This window comes from Chelmon rostratus, chromosome 17 (genome assembly GCF_017976325.1).
Source record: "Chelmon rostratus isolate fCheRos1 chromosome 17, fCheRos1.pri, whole genome shotgun sequence".
NCBI lineage: Eukaryota > Metazoa > Chordata > Actinopteri > Chaetodontiformes > Chaetodontidae > Chelmon > Chelmon rostratus.
Genome location: NC_055674.1, coordinates 9,688,099 through 9,708,000, shown reverse-complemented (window position 1 = coordinate 9,708,000; position 19,902 = coordinate 9,688,099). Strand labels below are relative to the sequence as shown.

General features: G+C 39.7%; 2 protein-coding genes across 8 annotated transcripts; both read right to left on the bottom strand.

The window, feature by feature from the left end:
- Nucleotides 1–210: 210 nt before the first annotated feature.
- On the bottom strand, nucleotides 211–13,176 carry LOC121621200 (immunoglobulin lambda-1 light chain-like). Of its 6 annotated transcripts, none has more exons than XM_041957580.1 (4): nucleotides 4,109–4,165; nucleotides 3,698–4,023; nucleotides 1,502–1,535; nucleotides 211–719 (listed from the first exon to the last, which is right to left on the bottom strand). In XM_041957580.1, exons 1-4 carry the CDS (start codon nucleotides 4,146–4,148, stop codon nucleotides 394–396), a joined length of 726 nt encoding a protein of 241 aa, XP_041813514.1. In that variant the 5' UTR covers nucleotides 4,149–4,165; the 3' UTR covers nucleotides 211–393. The 6 variants fall into 6 exon arrangements, 5 of the variants coding, with proteins under 5 accessions (XP_041813514.1, XP_041813511.1, XP_041813513.1 ...); XM_041957577.1 differs by lacking the exons at nucleotides 3,698–4,023; nucleotides 4,109–4,165 and adding exons at nucleotides 12,652–12,977; nucleotides 13,070–13,176 and having other exon boundaries at nucleotides 212–719; XM_041957579.1 differs by lacking the exons at nucleotides 3,698–4,023; nucleotides 4,109–4,165 and adding exons at nucleotides 11,430–11,755; nucleotides 13,070–13,124 and having other exon boundaries at nucleotides 212–719.
- A 929-nt stretch (nucleotides 13,177–14,105) lies between these two features.
- Nucleotides 14,106–19,743, bottom strand: LOC121621203 (immunoglobulin lambda-1 light chain-like). Of its 2 annotated transcripts, none has more exons than XM_041957585.1 (4): nucleotides 19,600–19,743; nucleotides 19,185–19,507; nucleotides 15,434–15,467; nucleotides 14,106–14,644 (listed from the first exon to the last, which is right to left on the bottom strand). In XM_041957585.1, exons 1-4 carry the CDS (start codon nucleotides 19,637–19,639, stop codon nucleotides 14,319–14,321), a joined length of 723 nt encoding a protein of 240 aa, XP_041813519.1. In that variant the 5' UTR covers nucleotides 19,640–19,743; the 3' UTR covers nucleotides 14,106–14,318. The 2 variants fall into 2 exon arrangements, with proteins under 2 accessions (XP_041813519.1, XP_041813520.1); XM_041957586.1 differs by lacking the exons at nucleotides 19,185–19,507; nucleotides 19,600–19,743 and adding exons at nucleotides 16,554–16,873; nucleotides 16,959–17,105.
- Nucleotides 19,744–19,902: the final 159 nt, after the last annotated feature.

Sequence of the window (19,902 nt, the reverse complement as noted above, 5' to 3'; positions counted from 1 at the left end):
AATGGAGCTTTATGAATTGAAATATGCATTTTGAAGTCAGAGGAATATGTTTGTTATCTGTGTGTCCTGGATTAACTGTAATTATCAGTGAGATGAACATCAGGAGAAAAATAAAGTTCCAACATTTTGTTGAACATAATTGTTTTAAATGATGTTTTCAAGAATACAAATAAACACAAACAGTTTTGTTGTCGAGAGTTTTTTGTATATTTATTTTTTATTGAATGAGTCTTGACAAATGCAGCAGTTGCAAAGCTGATACAACACCTCCACCTAACGGTCACAACATGTATTACAAGCATGCACACATCTTTTCTAGCATGTGAACCTTGTAATGAGCAAACAGCACAAAGAGGAAAGAAGCAGCTTTGAAATGGTCATTCTGCTCCTCTGCTATTCTTCAGTGGGACAGTCTGACTTGTGGATGTTTTTCTCTGAAGTCTGGGAGCCCAAAGACACTTTACATGTGTAAACCTTATCCATGTTCCAGTCTGACGTCTGGATGGCCAGATAGCTGCTGATTTGGAAAGTGTGGTCTGCTTGCTGAACAGCGGTGCTGGTAGAGATCCCGCTGCTCACTGGACTCCCACCAGCCAACCAGCTCACATCTGCAAAAGGCACAGACTGACTGGACAGACAGACCAGAGCGGCTTTGTTGGACTGGAGCTCAGCACTGGACGGAGGGAAGACTGTCAGGACAGGAGGAGGGAGGCTGGAGCCTGAAAACACATGAAGGACATTCATCAAATAACTACAAATCTAATCACTCATTCAAGACATGACAGCAACAGATTAGTTATTTGTTGTTTTGACAATATCATAAAAATGATCAGATAAAGTATTTTAAATCTAAACGTATTGACATCATTACCTACATGAGCAGACCTAATTTGTTTTAACAATACTTATGAATCATAAGCTTTTAATTATGATGATCAAGACATTCATAAAGACACCTTCAAATGGTTTTTGACTTCTAGTATAATCAGGAAATTAGAGTTTGTCAGTTGTCAGTTTGCTTCAGTGGTTTCTATTTAACAACCAAAGACAAGAAAATTCAGCCAATATACAATTTACAAGTTATATTTAAACTTTGAAGATTTGTCAATAAAAACACAAGAGCAGCAGTTTTGAATTGATATTGCCATAAAAAAAACCCATCGTCACATATATTGTAATATACGTGGATTTTTCTTCATTTTAAAGTTTGTCATGAACTGTGAAAGAAAAGAAAAACACAATCTAGAAAATGTTTCCTGTCTAATAAAAATCCTCAGCCCTCACTGAACAAGTGGATCATTTGTAGAAAAAAGTTCACATATTGTGATCATTTGCAGATCATCTCATCAAAGACACAACCTGCTATCAAAGCTGATGTACAAATACAGCTATTATCCACTGAACAACATGTTAAATGAAGAAGTAGCACATAAATGGACATTTTTCAGTCAGTTGGACTCAGAAACAGAGACTCTGTCTTGTTCAATGAAAAAGTACTTACTTGTCACAGTCAGCTTGGTGCCTTGTCCGAATACCACAGTGATTCAGTTTGTACACATGGCTGTACAAAAACCTCCTGACTCTCACTGATGAGGGGAGTGGAACTGAAACATCTTGTTGAGACCAACTTTCACTGTCAACATCTCCTTCACTTCATCAGTCTGCTTCTATTCACAAACACTGCTGGACTTGAGGACTGACTCTGAATCTTCTGCTGCATCCTTTTGTTTTCATGCTGGAGATGTTCAAAGTCCAGATATCATCAGTCAATTCAGTCTAATGTTCCTCCTGCAAAACAGCATCATTCAGACAATGCAGCTAAACGTGTGTGGCTGTTATTGACTGCAGGGATGGGATAACAGTCATTTCATGTTGAACTTGCTGCCGCCAAAAGTCCAAAAACAATCACAATATGTGAAAGCTGTTGATATAATGTTTGAGACATGATTACACACAGAAATGGCTCATGCTGTACTGAACTTATCAGGCTGTGTATTTAGTCCTGTGACAGTGTTCACCCTGTGTGTTGTTCACATTGTCTGGGACCCACAGACCCACTGCTGTATGTGTAAATAAACTAATTCTTCTTCTGATGACTTCATTAAAACACACTGAAATAGAGAAATGACCATAAAGCTTTATATTGACAGCTTTAAATTCAATTTGTTCGGCAAGAAGAAATGTAAAATGTGTTGTGACACATGATGACGTTTCTGACGTTTGAGGTCAATTAAACCACAGAGAGGTCAAACTCCCTGATAGACCTCTTGTGAAGAAACTGTGATTCAACTCCAAAAACATAAATTTATGCAGAATAATTTGGTGTTTTGGAGGTGAAATGATGCATAAAAATGCTGCCAACAGCACCAATTACACAGATAGAGCTGATTCTCTAATGACCCGTGCCATGCACGTCAGTTTTTGTTAAGTTTCCCATTGTGTGTTGTCTTTGTCTAGGTTTTGTTACTTCCTGTTTTATTTTGAAGGTTCATGTTATGTGTCTTTGATTTTCTTTACTTCCTGTGTTTTCCCTCCCATGTAATTGTCAGATTGTTTCCACCTGTGTGTCATTAGTGTTGCCTCCTTTGTGTATTTAAGTCTGTGTCTTTGCCCCAGGCTTTGTTGGGTAGGTGTCTGTGTTACTTTGTTGTCTATGGTCCTCACCATTGTCATAGTTCTAGCCATAGTACCTTAGTGAGTGTATGTCATGTTTCATGTAAGTGTTTCTTGTTGCCTTACCTTTGTGCATATCCGTGTTTCTGTTCAGGTCTGAGTGGTTCCGTGTTTCGTCTTTGTCTTTAATTTTCCACAGTTCGAGTTAGTTTATCGCCTTGTTCTTGTCTTTGTTCATGTCTTGTTTTATGTAGAGTCCCTGTCCTTAGTGTTGTCTGCGTTTCCCTTGTTAGTTCCATGCCATGTTCCTTTCATGAGTGTTATTTGTTTGTAAAATTTATAATTTAGTTTTTGCTTAGCCGATCTGTTCTCCTCGTAAAGAGCCATTTTCTGTTAGATTACTTTTGTTATTTTGATTCTTGTTCTGTTTTCCAGGAGTGAATTTTGAGTTCTCTTTTCATATCTAGTTCAGTTGGTCAGTTGTGTTTTCACAGCTTTTGTTTTCCTCCTTCGGGAGCGTTTTCTGTTCTTTATTTTATTCCCTGATAGTTTGTTCCTAGTTGTGTCTATGTCTCTAGTCCTGCCACAGTTTATGTAATTGAGTTTCTAGTCTAGTGTGTCTTAAATCTTAGTTCCCTGAGTTTTGGTTTTCCTTGGATGTCACTGTGATAAATTTGTTTAGTTATTCCTACATCCCTTGTGTCTGCGTCTGGGTTAGTTCAAATCCTTTGGATTAAAAGTTGTTTCACAGACGGAGTCTCTGAGACCACAAACAAAAGAAATTCGTCATGTTCACTGATCAATGCAGATATTTACCACATATTTATCCCCAGCAGTTAAAAGAAAAAAAATCTGTCTTTATCAGTCATCAGTGTTTGACTCGAGCAAATGAAAAGAACAAAATGAAATTAAGAAAATGATTGAAACTGAATTTAATTATTTTTTCAAGATGAAACTGGTTTGTAGTAGTTTTTAAAGTCTCATGTTTGGTAGTTATAGAGAGCTTTAGTTCATGTGTCAGAGACTCAAAAAGCAGAAGTAGTTAGTGAGGAGGTTTTTGTCACAGTGTAAATCACTGTGATACGTCCTCCTTCGCAGAGTCGTCCCATGTGTGACAGTAATAGACAGCAGTGTCTCCTGCCTCTGCCCTCTTAATGATGAACTGGTAATCTATGTTTGATGTGGATTTAGAGTTGAATCTGTCTGAGGAGAATCCTGTTCCAAAGTCGAGTGAATCGTCCTCATAGTCAAAGCTGACAACATACTGAGGAGCTTCACCAGGAACCTGTTTATACCAACCAACAGCAGATTCATCATATCTCTGAATGTTGCAGTGGAGAACAACCTCTTGTCCTGCAGAAACTGTGTGGACAGCAGGCGTCTGGGTCAGCACTATCACTGCATCAACATCTGTCAACATACAGAGAAAAATCCATGAGTGAAAGGTTTGTGTGTGAACATCTGGGCTGTAAAAGCAATGAGAAGAATATCTTACATGTTAGAGCAGTGATGAGAGTGCAGAGGGTCCCCAGCATGTTGTCAGTGTGTGGTGTAAACGTCCCTTACTGTCCAGCTGAGAGGTGAGCAGGGTTGGAGTGTGAGGAGAAGAGAGACTGAAGCTTATAAAGACACTGAGGAGAGGAGAAGAGGAGGAGGAGGAGTTCACATCAGTGTTAATATTCTCATGGGTGGCACAAATGTTCCTTTTAAAGTTCTGTTCGAGTTGAAAGACATCAAGAAAATATGATCATATCATACATTTGATGTTGTTGGATTTCAAATTCATGTTTTCTCTTTGTTGTTTATTGCAGTGTGTGCAGTAAACAGTGTTCAGTAATCATCAGAATCAGCTTCAAAAGTATGTTTGCACACACAAGGAATTTGGTTTTCCGTTGCTCTCAGTGTACTTACACAGAAACAGACATACAACGAAGAACAAGGACGACAAAGCTGTATGTACTGTTTGTACATACAAGAGAAAAATTATATAAATCAACAATGAACAACCAAACAATGTCTATGTACATGGCAGACTGTTTCTGTACAGACCAACAAGAACACAACAGTGCAGAGTACAAACAGTGGTGGAATAAATATTGAATGACGAATGAAACAGGTTCCTTTATAACCATGATGCAGGTGGATATGACAGCATGCATGGATACATGTGTCCAACCAGCATGCTCAGCTTTATATTTGATGATTTGTATTTCTTAGAAAAATGTGCATTGAAACTATGAAACCTTTCATTTATAATGTATTCACCGTGCATGTTTAGAGTTCATGGTTATGACACACTGATGGCTTCTGACACCATGAGACTGATTTAACTGTTCAACAGCGATGGTCTGTGGGAAGAAACTGTTTTTGTGTCTGTTTATGAGCATAATTTCCATCATATCTCTGAATGTTTATCAGTTGTTGGTATTTTGTGGTGTTTTTTTGTCTTGTGCGAATGAAAAAAACAAAATTGAAAAGCAGAAAACAACAAATACTGAAACTAATTATTTCTTCAAGTTCAGTGTTGAGAGAGTTTTGCAAGTTTCATCTGAAACTGGTTTGTAGTTTTTTTCAAAGTCTCATGTTTGGTAGTTATAGAGAGCTTTAGTTCATGTGTGAGAGACTGAAAAAGCAGAAGTAGTTAGTGAGGAGGTTTTTGTCGCAGTGTAAATCACTGTGATACAGCTGCATCGGCAGAGCCATCCCATGTTTGACAGTAATATACAGCAGAGTCTCCTGCCTCTGCTCTCTTAATGATGAACTGGTAATCTATGTTTGAGGAGGCTTTAGGGTCGAATCTGTCTGAGGAGAATCCTGTTCCAAAGCTGAGGCAACTGTCTATATAGTGAAAGCTCAAAATATACTGAGGATCTTTACCAGGAACATGTTTATACCAATTGACATAATTTCCATCATATCTCTGAATATTACAGTTGTTGACATTATTTGTTATTATTAATAATCTAAAGGCAGCATACATTTTTTCCACAGTTATTGGGGCAATACATATTTTTTATATATTTTTTCTACATACTTTGTTCTTTTATATATTCAAAAATTTCATTTTGCTTGTATATTATGTACATATATATCGTCTACTTTTTTATTTTGTATTTTGTTTTTTGAATATCTCCATCTCTGTTGCTATTTTTCTTCCAACTGCTTTTACATGCTGCTGTAATGCCCAGATTTCCCCTGGCTGGGGATAAATAAAGTTTTATCCTATCTTATCTTATATGCGAGCCCAAAACAAGAGTTTAGAAGTTTAAGATGGTATTTGTTCCAGTGGGGAGCTTATAAAATGAAGTGGCTGATGGCTTCACTTTCGCTCAACATGTATCAGCAGGTCAAAAAGCAGAAGTAGTTAGTAAGGAGGTTTTTGTCACGGTGTAAATCACTGTGATACAGCTGCAGAGCTGTCCCATGTTTGACAGTAATAGACAGCAGAGTCTCCCTCCTCCACATTGTTGATGATCAAACGATAATCTGATTGTGACTGATGAGTAGATGTGAACTTTGGAGACGAGAAACCAGAACCATAGTTTGTAGAGCTCGAGCCGTGATAAAAATATAATACAAACTGAGGAACTCCTCCTGGAATGTGTTTATACCAGTAAGCAGCAACGTTAGTTACAGTTCTCAGGTTACAGTCCATGGTGGCTGTCTCTCCTGTCCTCAGCGCCACAACAGGAGGCTTCTGTGTCACCACCGTCACACCTCTCACACCTGGAAACAACAAGATGACGTGAAGTGAAGAGAAACACACAGACTGATGAATCCAACATGAGGTCAAAGCTGCAGTCAGTCAGCCTCCTTACATGTTAGAGCAGTGATGAGAGTGCAGAGGGTCCCCAGCATGTTGTCAGTGTGTGCTGAGAATGGCCTTGTAACTGGGAAAGTGAGCTTCCTGCTGACAGATTGGAGGGTTTGGAGGATGAGGAGAGGAGGTGCTGGAGGAGCAATTTAATACAACACTGAAACTGAGAGTGACTGACAGGAGGAGGAGCTTTGCTTCAATCTGCATGCTTTGTCACATTTCTTACTCTTATCTTGTGTGAAGGGAAAAGTCTTTTCTGTCTCCATTATTATTTATGTCTCCCTCCCAACCACAAAATACTTGAATTGAATACTTGATTTGAAAAAGACTTCCTGCACTTTAATTGTCATGCATTTGTTTCTTTGCTCACTTGATAATGAAAGGATTGAATTCAGTTCCCTCTGATTTTACAGGGAGCTCACACTTGACCTCTTCATTTACATGCAGCTATAAATAAGGAGAGGAGGCCTGCAGGTGCATCCTGGGAAGGAAGAGAGGGAGGAGTAGAGAGGTGATGCTTCACTGACGGAGGATGAAAACTCACTTTCGTTTGCTCATTTTATCTGATTTTTCTAACGTCTTAACTGCTGCAAACAACTAAAACCAGACAAAGTGACAATACAATTTAGTTTTCTGAATTTAAATACATATATTCAAAAAAAGTCAGACAGAAATATTTCTGTTATCTTTGTTTCCAGGATGAACTGAATTCATCAGTGAGATGAACATCAGGAGAAAAATAAAATTTATTAAATGTTTGAACATTTTGTTGACGACAATAAATAACTTTTTTTGGACTTTAGGACTGATTCTGAACCTTGGTTTGTTTAAACTCCATAAATCAGCATCAAACTGAGATTGATCCTGAAAATGCTGTGAGGATTCATAAAAGCTGTGGTGAGTCTCTCACAGAGTGGAGGAGGAGGAGCTTCAACACTCAACACCGCTTTCAGTCACAGATCAACTAAACTGCGTTTTTTGTTTCACATTGTGTCACTGAATCATTTCATAACCTTGATGTTTATTAACAGACGGTGTTTAAAGGTGTGTTGATGTCCTTTGCAGGCGTATTATTAACACCAGTCAGGTCATCATCAGTGCATTAGTTCATCTTTCATTGTTGTGTTTGAAGTAAACATTCTTCTATAATGAGAACATGTGGAGGTGAAATGTTCTCCTCTAATCTCAGTATCTTCACTGGTCTAAATGTTCTTCCCAGCAAACAAACATGTTTTCTAATAATCCAAACAGATTAAAACAAATGAAGAATCTCTGCACAGGTGACCTGATATAACGTCGTTGTTGTGTTTTCATTCATTTCAGATGAACATAAATGAGCTCTGTTTTCTTAAAACTGTCAGTTGATGTTGGGGTTTGTCTCATGAAACAGGGTTCATGTAATCAGATTACTGTCGCAGTTACTGCAGCTGGAAGTGAAGCAATCATCACCTCCTGGCTACCAGGTGATCTTTCTCCAAAGGTATTTATCACAATTTGGGTATTTAATGCAGTGTCTGTGAACTAAACTGTAAACAGCCCCCCTACAGAGGAAGAGGAGGAGAGAAGCTAGTGGTGAATGAGTGTCTTCCACTTAGGAAGAAGAAGACTTTTCTGAATATGAGGAACATGTTTCTGTCAGTTTATAGTCGTAATCATAGTGTCCCATCATTAAACCAGCAGTGTAGATCAGAGCTGAAATGGACCTGGAGCTGCTCAGGACCTCATGCTCCCGCTGTCCATCTGTCATCATGAGGTCAACTGTGTTGCTGTCGACTGATCTCAACCTGCTGCCCCAGCAAGTCCACAGTCCAGGACACCAGGTTAGTGTCTGCCTGCATCTCCTTCAGCTTGCACCCCAGCAGGGCCGGCTGGATGGTGCTGAACACACTGGAGAAATCAAAGACCATGACTCTCACAGGGCTACCCAGCCTGTCCAGGTGAGAATAGACAAGGTGAAGCAGGACAATGAAGTCTTCTACCACTTCCACCTTTGGCTGGTCGGCAAACTGAAGGGGGTTCAGTGATGGTTTAACAATGGACTGTAGGTGTGACAGCACCAGCCTCTTCAACTTCAGCAGGTGGAAAGTCAGCAGCACCAAAATGCGAAATGACGCAGGACTCCGTGATCACAACATCACAGGTGATCACTTTTTTACTTCTCACAAGCCGAAACAGGAGCTCCTGAAGAGGAAGCTGATGACGGCAGAAACACAATGACAAAACAAGCCAGAGCTCTCACCTCAGCTCAGCTGTAATTCCTCGAAGTTTGTGTTCACAGCTGACACATCCCTGGTGTCCTGCATGACAAAGAAAGGCCAAAACGTGGTTCTCAGGAGTGTGCTGCATCGGGATGTGACCAGCAGCGTTAGAAAAAAGACTAAAAATTACAATGGATTTTAGATGAGATGAGAAGTTACACTCAGCTTCTTTGACGGCTCTATTATCAGTTGACGTGTCAAAGACTGAAAAAGCAGAAGTAGTTAGTGAGGAGGTTTTTGTCACAGTGTAAATCACTGTGATACAGATGCATCAGCAGAGTCGTCCCTTGTTCGACAGTAATAGACAGCAGAGTCTCCTGTCTCTGCCCTCTTAATGATGAACTGGTAATCTATGTTTGAGGAGGCTTTAGGGTCGAATCTGTCTGAGGAGAATCCTGTTCCAAAGCTGAGGAACTGTCTATATAGTGAAAGCTCAAAATATACTGAGGAGCTTCACCAGGAACATGTTTATACCAATTGACATAATTTCCATCATCTCTCTGAATGTTGCAGTGGAGAACAACCTCTTGTCCTGCAGAAACTGTGTGGACAGCAGGCGTCTGGGTCAGCACTATCACTGCATCAACATCTGTCAACATACAGAGAAAAATCCATGAGTCAAAGGTTTGTGTGTGAACATCTGCGCTGTAAAAGCAATGAGAAGAATATCTTACATGTTAGAGCAGTGATGAGAGTGCAGAGGGTCCCCAGCATGTTGTCAGTGTGTGGTGTAAACGTCCCTTCCTGTCCAGCTGAGAGGTGAGCAGGGTTGGAGTGTGAGGAGAAGAGAGACTGAAGCTTATAAAGACACTGAGGAGAGGAGAAGAGGAGGAGGAGGGGTTTCAACACCCAAAACTGGTTTTAGTCAGAACTCAGCTCCATCATGTCTGTAGTTTCACAGAACTTCTGCACGTTGTTTATTAGAGTAGAAATGATTTGGGATTTAACATGTTTCATGTTTATCACTTTGAATTATCCATCGTAATGGCAATCAATTCAACACAAGATGTTTTGAACATCTGCAGTCACATCTCATTTTCCTAAAAATAACTTATAATATGATCATTATTCATCAAAAGAAGTAGACGGGACGATCCCTCTGACATCAGTTCTTGATGCAAAACAGAAATGATTGAACCTTGTGTCGTTTTCATGTTTTTGTTGCTCAGCCAGTGTTCACAGGTCTGGTGGACCCAGCGCATTATTGGATGTTTAGATCAATACAGCCGGAACCATTTGTACAAAAAAACTGAACATGTTAATTTCAACCCAATTACAAGCAATACAGACATCACATGTGAATAATATTTGCCATTTACCTGTGTTAGATCATTGATGGATAAATGTGAATGTTTTTCTGTCATTGTGCACAATGCAGAAGACCCGGCTCTGACAGATTGGTGGAAACACTGATACCAAGGTCTTCAATGTTGTTGCCTGTCGTCATTGTCACAGGGAGTTTTTTTTTCAGTTTCAGTACTATTCCAGTCTTCTACACGTATTGGTAGAATTTTAGATTTAGACCAATTATGGACTCATCAGAAATTATGAGACAGGACATGGATATGAGATCGAAGACTGTGGAAGAGCTGTTGAGGGGTTATATATAACTGGATGTCATCTGCATAAAAATGAATGTTGTCTAAAAAAATGCCTTGTCTGCATACCTTTAATACAAATGTTTTGTCAAATAGCAGCCCCAAGAGGTTCAATGAAATTGGTAAACAATAATGGAGAGAGTGGAAGTCCTTTTCTTGTACCCCCAGCAGTGTGAAGTATTGAGAGGTGTTATTATTGATTAAAACAGATGTAGATGATGAATTGAACAGACATTTGATCCACTGAATGAACGACTCCCCAAAACCAAATTTCTGAATGAAAAGAAATGTCCAGTTGATTTCAGTTGACTTCATCAAAAGTCTTTTCTGCATCTGCAGGTGCAATTCAGCTGTCGAGTTCTGGTCCCGTATATATCTGTCTAGTTTGCAATTTGTCCCCCTAACCCTTGGTGTCCCAGTCAGCCTTTAGTGTTATTTTGCTAGTCTTGTTTCCAGTTTTTGTTCCTGTCCAGTAACGTCGCTATTGAGCCTAGAATTTGGATTTTGTGTAAATATTTGCTCAGTATTTGGTTCGTTGGTTGTACTTCACTGTATATATTATAGCACTAGTGGGTTTTGTATAGACACTTTAATTGTAAATAAATTTTGGTGTGATTTGAGTTGTTTGCTGTGACCTTCATCTGAGCTTGAGCCTCTGCCCTCTGAACTGTGAGATATTCAAGGAGCGCAGCGAAGTTATTTCTTTTTTCTTTTTTTTCAGTGTTTCACGTTCTTGGAGTCGTCTTTGTTGATGTGGTTAATATTTAAAACTCAAGGTCCACTTTCTGATCTATTCACTGAACCACACAGATATTCACCACATCTAGTTTTCCCCAAAGTCACTCATGAATCTGTGTTTATCTTGATCAGTCATTGGTTTTTTTTCACTCTGCTGTCTGGTGCAAATGACAAGAGGAGATCAATGCTGAATCAAATTATTTCTTCAAGTTCAGTGTTGAATGAGATTAGAAAGGAAACTTTTGAGTGAAATTGTTCTTTCAAGAAATACTGATGAAACTGGTTTGTAGTTACTGAAGTCCCATGTTTGGTAGTTATAGAGAGCTTTAGTTCATGTGTCAGAGACTGAAAAAGCAGAAGTAGTTAGTGAGGAGGTTTTTGTCACAGTGTAAATCACTGTGATACAGCTGCAGCAGCAGAGTCGTCCCACGTTTGACAGTAATAGACAGCAGAGTCTCCTGCCTCTGCCCTCTTAATGATGAACTGGTAATCTATGTTTGATGTGGATTTAGAGTTGAATCTGTCTGAGGAGAATCCTGTTCCAAAGCTGACTGAACTGCTAGAATGGTAAAATCTCAGTACATACTGAGGAGCTTCACCAGGAACCTGTTTATACCAACGGACATAATTTCCATCATCTCTCTGAATGTTGCAGTGGAGAACAACTTCTTGTCCTGCAGAAACTGTGTGGACAGCAGGCGTCTGGGTCAGCACTATCACTGCATCAACATCTGTCAACATACAGAGAAAAATCCATGAGTGAAAGGTTTGTGTGTGAACATCTGGGCTGTAAAAGCAATGAGAAGAATATCTTACATGTTAGAGCAGTGATGAGAGTGCAGAGGGTCCCCAGCATGTTGTCAGTGTGTGGTGTAAACGTCCCTTACTGTCCAGCTGAGAGGTGAGCAGGGTTGGAGTGTGAGGAGAAGAGAGACTGAAGCTTATAAAGACACTGAGGAGAGGAGAAGAGGAGGAGGAGGAGTCAACTCAGGAGGAGCACTCAACACTGGTTTCAGTCACAGATAAGCTACAACATGTCAGTGGTTTCACAGAACATCTTCAAGTCATTTCATAACAGAGAACTTTTAATGAACTTTAAGTTCTCGTGTGTATACAAGATGTTTTGTATCTCAGTCCTCGAATTGCTCACTGTGATATCAGTTAACAGATGTCATTTCATGGACCCAGTCAGTTATCAGTTGGAGGTCCAATCGCATGCACGACTCAACTTATTAACATACTACAGTATTTTAACATCAGTGTGCTCGTTTATGAGATGTTGTTGGACATCAAAGAAGTGGTTTATACAGCATGTGTTGAGACGTTTCAGTGTAAACATTTGGCCTTTTGAATGCAATAAAAATTACCGACAACAAAAATTCAAAATGACCAAAGTTCCTGTTTTTAGGAATTTTAGAAGTTAATTTCAGCAGCTCCGTTTCAAGATGGGTGAATATTTGCATTTGTCAGGAAAACAGATTTTATTTGCAGGCTTACTGCAAAAGTCAGTGCAGACACACTGTAGAAATGGACATACTAAATGTTTGCTCATGTCGCATTAGACTTAAAAAAAAAGCAGAAGTGTTCAGTGAGGAGGTTTTTGTCACAGTGTAAATCACTGTGATACCCACTCCTTTGCAGAGTTGTCCCATGTGTTACAGTAATAGACTGCTGAGTCTCCCTCCTCCACATTGTTGATGATCAAACGATAATCTGATTGTGACTGATGAGTAGATGTGAACTTTGGAGACGAGAAACCAGAACCATAGCCTGGAGAGCTCCAGGTGTGATAAAAATATAATACAAACTGAGGAACTCCTCCTGGAATCTGTTTATACCAGTAAGCAGCTTGATCAGTAACAGTTCCCAGGTTACAGTCCATGGTGGCTGTCTCTCCTGTCCTCAGCGCCACAACAGGAGGCTTCTGTGTCACCACCGTCACACCTCTCACACCTGGAAACAACAAGACGACGTGAAGTGAAGAGAAACACACAGACTGATGAATCCAACATGAGGTCAAAGCTGCAGTCAGTCAGCCTCCTTACATGTTAGAGCAGTGATGAGAGTGCAGAGGGTCCCCAGCATGTTGTCAGTGTGTGCTGAGAATGGCCTTGTAACTGGGAAAGTGAGCTTCCTGCTGACAGATTGGAGGGTTTGCAGGATGAGGAGAGGAGGTGCTGGAGGAGCAATTTAATACAACACTGAAACTGAGAGTGACTGACAGGAGGAGGAGCTTTGCTTTGAAAATATTTTCAGTCTTTGTTTGACACTCGGGAAGGTTTCTCTGATTGCAAAGCAGGAAATACCCGAGTTACTGCACCTTCTGTGACCAGACAAACTCGTTGCTCTCACATCTTCTGTGCAGAAAATTACACTTTCTGCATTCATAATCGTTCTTCTGGGGTTGAAAAAGTGCAGTTTGAAACAGATGACATGAGAAAATCATCATCAGAGTTGTGTGTTTTTCCTGCGTCCAGAGGCTGATTAATGAGATTCATGAGTTCAAGATTCATTTTTCAAAATATTGGATAAACAACAGTGAAGAGTGTTCATCTATTGGAAAACATGTTTTAGCTGTGCACATAACACCCACACACACACACACACACACACACACACACACACACACACACACAGACACACGCACACTGTATCTCGCCAAAAGCTGACACTTGATCTCGTCATTTACATACAGCTATAAATAAGGAGAGGAGGCCTGCAGGTGCATCCTGGGAAGGAAGAGAGGGAGGAGTAGAGAGGTGATGCTTCATTGACGGAGGATGAAAACACACTTTCGTTTGCTCATTTTTTTCTGATTTGTCTAACGTCTTAACTGCTGCAAACAACTAAAACCAGTCAAAGTGAATTTAATCTCTAATAAAAATAAGAATGAAGCTTTTTTAATTGAAATATGCATTTTAAAGTCAGATGAATATGTTTCTTATCTGTGTGTCCTGGATTTACTTTATTTATCAGTTAGATGAACATCAGGAGAAAAATAAAATCTTGTCAAGTTCCAACATTTTGTTGAACATTATTGTTCTAAATGATGTTTTCAAGAATACAAATAAACACAAACAGTTTTGTTGTCCACAGTTTTTTTGTATGTTTATTTTTTATTGAATGAGTCTTGACAAATGCAGCAGTTGCAAAGCTGATACAACACCTCCACCTAACGGTCACAACATGTATTACAAGCATGCACACACATCTTTTCCAGCATGTGAACCTTGTAATGAGCAAACAGCACAAAGAGTAAAGAAGCAGCTTTGAAATGGTCATTCTGCTGCTCTGCTATTCTTCAGTGGGACAGTCTGACTTGTGGATGTTTTTCTCTGAAGTCTGGGAGCCCAAAGACACTTTACATGTGTAAACCTTATCCATGTTCCAGTCTGACGTCTGGATGGCCAGATAGCTGCTGATTTGGAAAGTGTGGTCCGCTTGCTGAACAGCGGTGCTGGTAGAGATCCCGCTGCTCACTGGACTCCCACCAGCCAACCAGCTCACATCTGCAAAAGGCACAGACTGACTGGACAGACAGACCAGAGCGGCTTTGTTGGACTGGAGCTCAGCACTGGACGGAGGGAAGACTGTCAGGACAGGAGGAGGGAGGCTGGAGCCTGAAAACACATGAAGGACATTCATCAAACAACTACAAATCTAATCACTCATTCAAAGCATGACAGCAACAGATTAGTTATTTGTTGTTTTGACAATATCATAAATCTGAACATCTCAACATTATTACCTTAAAAATGAGCAGACTTCATTTGTTTTCAGAAAACTTATAAATCACAAGGTTAGAAATATGATGATTAAGACATTAAGACATGAAGAAACCTTCAAATGGTTTTTGACTTCTAATATAATTATTTCCGTCACTTCAGGAAATTACAGTTTGGTTGTTAAATAGAAACCACTAAAGCAAACTGACAACGGACAAAGACAAGAATATTCAGCCAATATACAATTTACATCAATTCAAAGTTATCTTTAAACTTTAAAGATTTGTTACTAAAAACACAAGAGCAGCAGTTTTGCATTGATATTGTCATGATGAAAATCATCATCACATATATTGTAATACACGAAGATTTTTCTTCATTTTAAAGTTTTTCATGAACTGTGAAAGAAAAGAAAAACACAAACTAGAAAATGTTTCCTGTCTAATAAAAAATCCTCAACCCTCACTAAACAAGTGGATCATTTGTAGAAAACAGTTCACATATTGTGATCATTTGCAGATCATCTCGTCAAAGACACAACCTGCTATCAAAGCTGATGTACAAATACAACTATTATCCACTGAACAACATGTTAAATAAAGAAGTAGAACATAAATGGATGTTTTTCAGTCAGTTTGACTCAGAAACAGAGAATCTGTCTTGTTTAACGATCAGAGTACTTACTTGTCACAGTCAGCTTGGTGCCTTGTCCGAATACCACAGTGATTCAGTTTGTACACATGGCTGTACAAAAACCTCCTGACTCTCACTGATGAGGGGAGTGGAACTGAAACATCTTGTTGAGACCAACTTTCACTGTCAACATCTCCTTCACTTCATCAGTCTGCTTCTATTCACAAACACTGCTGGACTTGAGGACTGACTCTGAATCTTCTGCTGCATCCTTTTGTTTTCATGCTGGAGATGTTCAAAGTCCAGATATCATCAGTCAATTCAGTCTAATGTTCCTCCTGCAAAACAGCATCATTCAGACAATGCAGCTAAACTTGTGTGGCTGTTATTGGCTGCAGGGATGGGATAACAGTCATTTCATGTTGAACTTGCTGCAGCCAAAAGTCCTCTTCAAACAATCACATTATATCAAAGCAGCTGATTTAATGTTAGAGACATAATTACACACAAAAATGGCTCATGCTATTCTGAACCTATCAGGCTGTGTATTTAGTCCTGTGTTCACCCTGTGTTTTGTTCACATTGTTGGAGACCCACAGACCCACTGCTGTATGTGTAAATACACTCAATTTGTTCTTCTTATGACTTCATCAAAACCCACTTTGTAGAAAAGTATTGAAGTGGTCATCCTCCACTTTGCCTCAAACTGGACTTGATGACAGCAATGAAATAGAGAAATGACCATAAAGCTTCATTATCGCACCAAACAAGATGTATTTAATGTTATTTTTATGTTTTCTGGCATAACATGAACATCTTTGAAACTGTCCTGTGTTGCTGGCATCAAATTCTAAATGAGGATATAATTTTCAAACAACAATGATTTCAGTGTTTTGCAAATCATCACGTTCTGGTTCATTTTACACAGTGTCCCAACTTTGGTGGAAACATTGTTGTAGATCATAACTTGTGTTTTTGTGGTTTAAAGACCTGAAGACTTATGTGAGAGTCCAAAAAAGAGTTTAGAAGTTTAAGATGATATTTGTTCCAGGGGGGTTGTTTTAAAAAGCAGCGACTGATGGCTTCACTCTAACTCAACATGTATCAGCAGGTCAAAAAGCAGAAGTAGTTAGTGAGGAGGTTTTTGTCACAGTGTAAATCACTGTGATACGTACTCCTGAGCAGAGCTGTCCCATGTGTTACAGTAATAGACTGCTGAGTCTCCTGCCTCTGCCCTCTTAATGATGAACTGGTAATCTGTGTTTGATGTGGATTTAGAGTTGAATCTGTCTGAGGAGAATCCTGTTCCAAAGCTGGGTGAACTGCTAGAATAGTAAAAGCTCAGAACAAACTGAGGAGCTTCACCAGGAACCTGTTTATACCAATAGACATAATTTCCAGAATCGGTTTTGCAGTGGAGAACAACCTCTTGTCCTGGAGAAACTGTGTGGACAGCAGGCGTCTGGGTCACCACTATCACTGCATCAACATCTGTCAACATACAGAGAAAAATCCATGAGTGAAAGGTTTGTGTGTGAACATCTGGGCTGTAAAAGCAATGAGAAGAATATCTTACATGTTAGAGCAGTGATGAGAGTGCAGAGGGTCCCCAGCATGTTGTCAGTGTGTGGTGTAAACGTCCCTTACTGTCCAGCAGAGAGGTGAGCAGGGTTGGAGTGTGAGGAGAAGAGAGACTGAAGCTTATAAAGACACTGAGGAGAGGAGAAGAGGAGGAGGAGGAGTTTCAACACTCAACACTGGTTTCACTCAGAAATCAGCTAAATTGTGTTTGTGGTTTCACATTGTGCCATTCAATCATTTTCATACAAACAAGCTCAAATTTATAATGTTAATGTTTATTAACAGATGGTGTTTAAAGGTGTGTTGATGTCCTTTGCAGGAGTATTATTAACTCCTGTCAGATCATCATCAGTGTATCAGTTCATGTTCATCTTTCATTGTTGTATGTTCAGTGAACATACTAATCAGAATATGTCAAATGTTCAGTTCTGATCTCAGTCCTTTATCTGACCAGAGTGAAGCTGCAGGTGGTTCGGCTCACATCGCATTACAACAGGCACAGATTCGCATCATGGATGTGCGTGATGCTATCATGTCAATTTGGACCAAACTCTCTGAGGAATGTTCCCAGTACCTTGTTGAATCTATTCTATGCCATGAAAGATTAAGGCAGTTCTGAATGTACAAGGGAGTCCAACCTGGTATTAGCAAGTTGTACCTAATAAAGTGGCCGGTGAGTGTATGTCTTCAATGCATTTATGGGACTGAGGTTTGCTACGGAAAGTTAGACGTACAGCTTTGTGTCGTCAGCATGGGATTAGTAGTTTACATTGTGATTCTGTATGATGGACCAAGAAGGAGCACATATAGGTTGAATTGCAGTGGACCAAGATCTGAACCTTGTGGACTCCCTACAGAAAATGTCAACAGCCTCAGAATGTCATTTTCTGTTCTATTGAGGCCTTTAGAAATAATCGGTTGAGGGTGTGTCCTTGTTTCCGTGGGAAGCCCATAACATGCTGTGAAAAAACATTTACAGGACATTGAAAAAGAGTTTAGTGTCTGAGTCATTTACATTTTTTGCGACCTGAAGATTTCACATTGAGCAGTGAAATTTTAAAAGGCTCATGGAGAGACGCTGGTGACAGAAGCAGCAGGTTTAATATGAATAAGACGTTCTATTAGATGATCAATTATGGTTCACACAATAGTGCCCTCATGGTTCACACATTGTATAGATTTTACAATAGACCTGGGGTCAAGCCAAGCAGAGGACTACCTGTCTGACTGGGAGAGTCAACAGAACATGATTCATGATGATGCTGGCCAGGCCACTTGCATGGTTTTGACCCCTTAACGCAGATTGTCGCGAATTCGCATCATACCGCTTTAATCCACATTGCATTCCTCTAATGCTGGTTTGTGCATATTCACCAAGGAACCTTTTGCAAGCACTGGTATCTTGTCGGACCGGTCAAAGTAGAAAACTACATCCGTTGTTTTGTTGTTACAGTGTAATGGTTATAAGCCAATTTTGTGGCTTTTATGATGAACATTTTTGAATTTTGAAAAAAAAAAAAAGGTAAATTAGGGACAACAGGCGTGAATGCTTAAATGCAAGCATTAACGCCCGTTGTCACTATTGTTTGCATCATACCTAAATTTATATCTATTGTATGTGCTACAGAAAAATTAACAAACTCCTCTTAATTTAGAATCAATCTGAAAGCAAAAACACAAAGAATTAATTTTTAAATATAATTCTGAACAAATTCAGGCGCCAAGGGGTGAAACATTTTGAAGTGTTGATGCAAGATAACTGATGCGTTTATGGAACAAATGGACAAGAAAGCAACGTCAACCTTGTAACAATGATCTATTCGACAGGGTTTTGGTGGGTGGGAGGTGAATGATGTAGCGACCATTTGGGGACGCAGTGGCCATTTTTTTTGTTTTTTTCATCCACATGAATTAAGCCTGAATTACAGCATATGAACATATCAGATATTATGGATGAATGTGGAGTGCTTTTACTTGTGCATTGCTTTTTTCAGTTTAAAAGAATGTAGGAAAGTTAAACATAAATATATACTTTCACTGATTAATTTGTAAATAAAAACAATAAAATCATTTAAATGTTTGAAACAAACGATTGTACATGGTGGGATGTTACAGTGAAGCTTGTTTGATGACTCTATTATCAGTTGGCATGTGACAGAGAGTCAAAAAGCAGAAGTGTTCAGTGAGGAGTTTTTTGTCACAGTGTAAATCACTGTGATACGTGCTCCTGAGCAGAGCCGTCCCATGTGTGACAGTAATAGACTGCTGAGTCTCCCTCCTCCACATTGTTGATGATCAAACGATAATCTGATTGTGACTGATGAGTAGATGTGAACTTTGGAGACGAGAAACCAGAACCATAGCCTGGAGAGCTCCAGTCGTGATAAAACCTCAGTACAAACTGAGGAACTCCTCCTGGAATCTGTTTATACCAGCGAGCTTGATCAGTAACAGTTCCCAGGTTACAGTCCATGGTGGCTGTCTCTCCTGTCCTCAGCGCCACAACAGGAGGCTTCTGTGTCACCACCGTCACACCTCTCACACCTGGAAACAACAAGACGACGTGAAGTGAAGAGAAACACACAGACTGATGAATCCAACATGAGGTCAAAGCTGCAGTCAGTCAGCCTCCTTACATGTTAGAGCAGTGATGAGAGTGCAGAGGGTCCCCAGCATGTTGTCAGTGTGTGCTGAGAATGGCCTTGTAACTGGGAAAGTGAGCTTCCTGCTGACAGATTGGAGGGTTTGGAGGATGAGGAGAGGAGGTGCTGGAGGAGCAATTTAATACGACACTGAAACTGAGAGTGACTGACAGGAGGAGGAGCTTTGCTTCAATCTGCATGCTTTGTCACATTTCTTACTCTCTTATCTTGTGTGAAGGGAAAAGTCTTTTCTGTCTCCATTATTGTCTCTGTAGGCAATGTCTCCCCCGACCCCAA

Excerpts from the sequence above, each read along its gene's own strand:
- LOC121621200 (XM_041957577.1), bottom strand. The coding sequence starts at position 13,109 with ATGCTGGGGACCCTCTGCACTCTCATCACTGCTCTAACAT. Across the intron at positions 12,978-13,069 it reads TCTCATCACTGCTCTAACAT|GTGTGAGAGGTGTGACGGTG; the intron begins GTAAGGAGGCTG and ends TGTTGTTTCCAG. Across the intron at positions 720-1,501 it reads CACCAAGCTGACTGTGACAA|GCTCCAGCCTCCCTCCTCCT; the intron begins GTAAGTACTTTT and ends ATGTGTTTTCAG.
- LOC121621203 (XM_041957585.1), bottom strand. The coding sequence starts at position 19,639 with ATGCTGGGGACCCTCTGCACTCTCATCACTGCTCTAACAT. Across the intron at positions 19,508-19,599 it reads TCTCATCACTGCTCTAACAT|GTGTGAGAGGTGTGACGGTG; the intron begins GTAAGGAGGCTG and ends TGTTGTTTCCAG. Across the intron at positions 14,645-15,433 it reads CACCAAGCTGACTGTGACAA|GCTCCAGCCTCCCTCCTCCT; the intron begins GTAAGTACTCTG and ends ATGTGTTTTCAG.